Below are 6,092 nucleotides of genomic sequence, written 5' to 3'. Positions count from 1 at the left end.
GTTTTCAGAATTCAACCCAAGACTGAATCTGTTCCACACAACTGTGGCCTGAGAGCATCAGGAAGATCTCATCAACTGCCTAAAATAACACTTCCCTCCAGGCTTTTCCAAACCAAAGTAAAAACCTCTCAGGCCAACTCGCTTAGCTGCACCAGTCACCAATAAAACAAACATTTTAAATGAATTTTAAAAAAAAATCCAGAACAAATATATATCACTTGCAACACCTTTTATTATATTTGTATGCAGTAAACTTTTTATCACAATAAGGATGAAAACACCTCTTAAAACTTTGAACAAAAGCACAGAACAAAACAACTGCCCATGGATAGCTCATTATTGTACATATTTATAGTAAAGAAACATTCTTTATAAATACTGTTTCATCTGTAGCAAGTAAATACCATAATTTAATTACAAATGGATAAATATGGCAGTTGCTATTTACAAAAGGATGGGTGTAGTTACATAAAATCGAACGGCACACGATGTTTATTTTCCTCACAATCTTCCAGATAGCATTTCACAATTTGAACTTGCAAAGCACAAAACATCACAAGTTAAGCCCAGCGAACGAAAAAACAAAACAAAACAAAAATACATTCACAAGCATTAATATTGTGGTCTGAGTTAAATGTTAACTTTGGCACTCTCTCCAGTTTATAAATGTTTTGTATAGTACAATCAATTTGCCCTATAGGATCACAATATTCATCATTATAGTACAATTCCATTGTATTATGTGCACTAAAAGTCCAGAGAAATAGCTACCATTGAAGGAACACCTACACACCAAAGACTGACGAACTATCACGACCAATGGGAACGCGGGCTTTTAGTAACTATTTACAATATGAAACAAGTCGGCTATGATACATGTTTTCCTGTCGGTAATCTTGACCTTCCCGGGTGAATTGTGGGTAAAAAATAACCAAATGTTTGTGTGCCTCCTCTATACACATGTCCCAGTCTCCAGCTGGAGGGTCTAGTGTTGTGAAATGAGTGTGTGATGCTTCATTTCATCCCAGTCCTAAACATACCATTCACTGAAATTGGAGGCAAGGCCACTGTGGCTGGTGGGGTTGTGCACAGCTGAGGCTGGAGACAGGGTTGTGTTGCTCTGGGTCTCGGTGGTGGGGGACACAAGGCCCGGAGGCGTAGACGATTCGTAACCAGAGCTGGCTGCTGGTGATGAGTCTGATGCTGATGGAGAGGATTCGTGGACCTGGAGACGAAAGAGCGGGTTAAAAATCTGGATACACTGCACTGGTGCGGGCGTGTGTACACGAAGGCCTCCGCCTCACTGTTTACCTTCATGTGTTTCCGGAGGGAGCTGGGATGTGTGTATGACTTGTCACACATCTTGCACAGATAAGGCTTGTCTGACGTGTGAACGTGCATGTGCTTCTTTCGGTCGCTGCTGTTTGCAAACCTTCTGTCGCAGCCCTCAAACTCACACTGGAACGGCTTCTCTCCTGCGGGGGGAAGGAATAAACTCAGATAAATCCATTTTTCCTTTGTGAGAAATATCTGCAACAATGGGTGGTACACTTTCTGTATAAAATTAAAATGGAAAACTTCACGCGTTCTGCATATAAGAAAAGAAATCAAAATAATTGCAGCAAAATTAGGATATTCTTTTCTCTTTTGAAAATGAGACTGGGGGTAGCATTCGTCTTAGTTAGCATAAATAATGCGCATAGTCATTCGGAGGGGGTGGGAGAGGAGGACAGGACTGTCCTCAGAAGGCCCACAGAAGGCTTACCATTTGCTGGGAGACAATAAAAATCTAATTAGCACCTGACCATTTCATGGCACAGCACCATCATTTCCCACGAAAATAAGAATTCCATATACTGCATCGGCCCGTCTAGCACCTCAACCACCATCAAAATGAAAGCACGAGAATACAAAAGGCGTCCTCAGACGTTAAGGAAGTGTTAAACAAACCATAACACGCACAACTCCAAAACAAACAGGAGTGAAAACGAGTCAGGATTTATGTGTGCCATAGTTGTGGTGTGGATTACGCACGATCTGTACGAAGAGGGAGCTCTGAAATCAGGAGAACACGCTGCGTTAAAGTGGCTGAATTGATTTACCGCCGCCTACAAACCCACACTTTGGCCCCTCGTAAGTCTCATCAAAAATATAAAGCCAGTTGGAGATACGATTTAAAAGATTTTTGTGAGTGGAAAACGGAATGAAAAACGAAAGGCGCGTTATTGTTGAAATAATCACAACAGAAAAGAACGCAGGAAATAAATTCGCAGCTCCCCTGGAGATAGTTCAGCTCCATCGTGGACATTTTTTACAGTTGCTATCTACCTCAGTGGCCCCCCAAAAGCTCCTAATAATGAAACTGATTTTGCCGTTCATGGGCGCAAACGCGCGAAAACACACGCACATCAAAATCAATTGAAGCGACGATACAGTTTAAAATCAGCAGGTTTGAAACGCCCGTATGTGCTTGTATAATTACCTGTATGTGTTCTCTTGTGTATCTTCAAGTTTTCCGAGCGTGCGAAGACCTTCCCGCAGCCGGGGAACGGGCACGGGAAAGGCTTCTCCCCAGTGTGCACCCGTATGTGGTTCACCAGTTTGTATTTCGCCTTGAATGGCTTGCTCTCCCGGCCGCAGTCCTCCCAGAAACAGACGTGGTTGGTCTGCTCCGGGCCGCCGACGTGCTCCACCGTGACGTGCGTGACCAGCTCGTGCATGGTGCTAAAAGTTTTGTTGCAGCACTTCTTCGGGTTGCTCAGCTGCTCGGGGTCGATCCATTTGCAGATGAGCTCCTGTTTGATGCACTGCTGCCTCATGTAACGGAAAAAGGCACCGGGGTGATGAGCTGCCATGTTCATCCCCATGTTCATATTCATGGAGCCGTATTGGTTGTGGAGCTGCGCCGCCGAGTACGGGTCGGTTCTCGGGCTGGAAACCTGGTGGTACTGGTCGGAGCGTCCGAAAACTTCTCCCGGTAGTCCCAGTCGCATTTGTCCATTCAGGACATTTGGGGATCCGTGGGACCCGTGTTGATCGTGGATCCCGGGGAACAAAATGTGGCCTTGAGTGTCTGTGTGGGTGTGATGGAGGGATCCCGCCGTGGGGCCGAAAATAGTATGCTGGCTGCTCGCCGGAGAGGATTCTCCGAAGCCACGACTCCGAAAGAGAAAGTCCCTTGTGGAGTTAAAAGGGGAGCTTGCATACGAGGTGACATGGGCAGCGTGAGCTCCCAGCGCCGCGGCGGAGTAGCCCGGCGCCTGGGTGGTGAAGGCAGAGCTCTGTCCCGGGGAGAGATCGTGGTTCAGCTTAAACGCGCCCATGTGCGCGGAGTCTACAAAGCTATTTTGTGCCAAACTCAAGTCTCTTTCCTGCATCTCGCTGGCTGAATGGTGCCTGGCAAATGACCCGACTCCCAGCCCGGGGAACTGGTGACCAGCATCCAGTAACATTTTGTCACTAAAAACAAACACAAAAACTTCTTCAAAACAGCGCGGGGCTAGAACAAATTAAGTTCAGAAAGCAGATCAAATGCTGATGCTGGCGCGCAACGATTCAACTTCCAGCCTGGGAAACACCATATCAGGCGTGATTTAAAGCCCTGCTCCGCTCATGTTGGAAAAAAAATATCTACGTGTTTGATTTAATCAGAAATTACTTCTAGTTAACTTATGCCTGGCAATCCAAATGTAATGAAGTCCTCTTCTCCTGACTGTGAAAGTTCAATGCGTTCTAAATGCGCTCGATGAATGAAATAATTATCTTACTGGGTGTCCTCTGCGTGCGCAGGGTGAAAGTAGCAGGAGCATCTCAAAAAACGCTGTTCCGAGTTGGAATGTTTTGATTTCTCTGGCTCGCTGTGCCTATCGCGGAGGGTCTCTGTTTCTCCGTGGACTGGCTCTACCTCTTCTTCCGCCCCCTTTAACTGGAGCCCGTTCATTCATTCCTCGCAGTCTCATTGGCCACCGCGCCTGATCAATCCCAGGTGCCCCTCCAATAGCAGGTAGCGCTGTGGCGACTTAATACTCCAACGCCATTTTCCACTAATAATTACCGCCTACTTTTAGGGAGAAGGTTTGGGTAGTGGAGGCAAAAGGATTCCGACGAGAGAGAGCAGAGAAGTTGATTCTGTTGTTTATCCTACGTAGGTGCCGAGTTGTAGTGTGAGTGAGGGGTATAAAGCTGTGGTAGGGTGATGATGGGACAAATTTTCCAGGACGTGTTGGAAAACCACTGAAACCACGTCGGTGGGTCGTGAAATGAATGTTGCCTGGGAGCCAAGAAACTGTTTTCGTGCCTTCAAATTTGACGCGCGCGTATCGAACAAGCAGAGCGGCGCGTTGCGGCAAAGCAGAACGGCACACGAGACGTGCTGTGCATCAATGTATTCATAGTTGCAGGCATGAAACATTTAAATATGTGTTTAGGATTCTGAAATGCAACCGTAGATGGATGTATTAATAAAGCTGTTCCAATACAGATATAAAAAAATAACAATTTTCAGGAAAGATCGTGTCGTTGTGTTGTGTTACGGTCACATGTGTTCCTCGCGGCTCCATATGTGGCTCCATATGGAGTGCAGGGGTTTTTGAATGGTTGTAGAACCGCAACTGGGCCTGTTAGTGGTTCTGCCGTGTTCACACCAGCAACCACCGACGAGCGTTGCTGGTTCTCTTTAATGGATCCATATGCTGCTGGTTCTGCCTCCTCTGTGGTTCTCACATGCACCGCATCAATTAGTTTGCATGTAACGGTGATGAGCTGCCGCAGATGCAGGCAGATCAACGCAGTTAATATTTAAGCAATAAAACGATCTCTTCTGCGCATAGAAATCTACGTGAAATACAACCCAGGACTACAGCCGCTGTCACGGTTGTTTAGGCTTTTAAAGCCCACTTTCATCACGACACATCATTTCCACAAGCAGAATAAAGCGACCATTTCTGGACTGATTTACCTCATTTCGTGGCTTGTATCAATTTCAAGCATGCGCTCAATGAGCGGATACAGTTGGGAATATAGATGCCACACACCACCGCTGCTCATTCATGTGCAAGTCAGAGGAAGTTTACTTACATTTTCACCAAATCTAAATTCCCAAGGTGCTCCATTCCACGATACACCGCCTCTGGTTTCCCTCAGCTCTGCACGAAAATAAGGGCAAGAGAGAAGGAAACGTGAAAAAAGTTTTTTTTTCCTTCAAAAAAATGTGGAGAACTCAGAGTGGGACAGACCGAGTGTTGCGTGTGCGCCATTCTTCCAAGTCTATTTCAACCCGCGCTACAGGAAACACAGGAGCTGATCCAAGTTCAAAGTCACGTCTGCCGACCCCCAGAAGTAGCTCTTTATTTGTCTGGAAACACACAAACCCTCGTGGAAGACGGGGAGAGAATTTTAGAAATGGGGTAGAGGCGCAGGCAGCGGATAAGAAATAATACCATTTACTGACAACTGCAGATTCTGCAACAGGTTACAGCCTCAAGCTAGAACACGATGCGGACTAAAAATCACCATCAACTCTGAGATCAAAATATAATGCCAGAATTATGAAGATGATTAAGGTAGTGGTTATTTATTTCGCATTCAAGCGTTAATTACTGTAGCGTGGGGCCAAAAGATTTTCTCCTCTGTTATATGACTATACCAATATGTTGACACATTGCAAGGTTACTAGTGTGGTTTCCGTGACCTTGTGTTTCATGGGTGTTTGACCTCTGACCCGTTGAGACCACATATGTTGCCCCCTTGACTCCTTTTGGTAAAATAACCCTGTTTATGACAAAGCGTCTTTGTCTTAAACAGGGGGGAGAGCGTGAGGGAGGCAGAAGGTTGAGATGTCACCCTCTTTCTGTTGAGAGTTCTGGGTCATTTAAAAGCAACACGTCAATGAAAATAATAAGAACAATAAAGTTGTTTTTTATATATCCAACTTCAAAAGTCCAGCATTAATTTAGAAGAAATTAATTTTAAAAAACACAAATATGAGGAAAACAGCAAAAGGGCAGCAGCATTTATTATTAAATAATTATTTTTTTTTGTTACACTCATGTTGGCTTCATCTCAGTTTTTTTCCATTTTGATGTTTGAATAAT

The 6,092-nt window shown here is 45.0% G+C and overlaps 1 protein-coding gene across 2 annotated transcripts; it reads right to left on the bottom strand.

Annotated features, from left to right (window-relative positions):
- Positions 1-214: 214 nt before the first annotated feature.
- Positions 215-6,012, bottom strand: zic2a (zic family member 2 (odd-paired homolog, Drosophila), a). 2 transcript variants are annotated; one of them, XM_057059111.1, is made up of 5 exons: positions 5,235-6,012; positions 5,077-5,144; positions 2,483-3,459; positions 1,312-1,475; positions 215-1,225 (listed from the first exon to the last, which is right to left on the bottom strand). In XM_057059111.1, exons 2-5 carry the CDS (start codon positions 5,109-5,111, stop codon positions 1,031-1,033), a joined length of 1,371 nt encoding a protein of 456 aa, XP_056915091.1. In that variant the 5' UTR covers positions 5,112-5,144; positions 5,235-6,012; the 3' UTR covers positions 215-1,030. The 2 variants fall into 2 exon arrangements, with proteins under 2 accessions (XP_056915091.1, XP_056915081.1); XM_057059101.1 differs by lacking the exons at positions 5,077-5,144; positions 5,235-6,012 and adding an exon at positions 3,768-3,995.
- Positions 6,013-6,092: the final 80 nt, after the last annotated feature.

Source organism: Takifugu flavidus, chromosome 1 (assembly GCF_003711565.1).
Source record: "Takifugu flavidus isolate HTHZ2018 chromosome 1, ASM371156v2, whole genome shotgun sequence".
NCBI lineage: Eukaryota > Metazoa > Chordata > Actinopteri > Tetraodontiformes > Tetraodontidae > Takifugu > Takifugu flavidus.
This window is presented reverse-complemented; position numbering and strand designations above follow the sequence as displayed.

Bases quoted from the DNA above. Each gene is read 5' to 3' on its own strand.
- zic2a (XM_057059101.1), bottom strand. From the start codon at position 3,940: ATGAACGGGCTCCAGTTAAAGGGGGCGGAAGAAGAGGTAGAGCCAGTC. The intron at 3,460-3,767 runs GTAAGATAATTA...GTTTGTTTTTAG, and splicing joins GCGCACGCAGAGGACACCCA to TGACAAAATGTTACTGGATG. The intron at 1,476-2,482 runs GTAATTATACAA...TTCCCCCCGCAG, and splicing joins ACACAAGAGAACACATACAG to GAGAGAAGCCGTTCCAGTGT.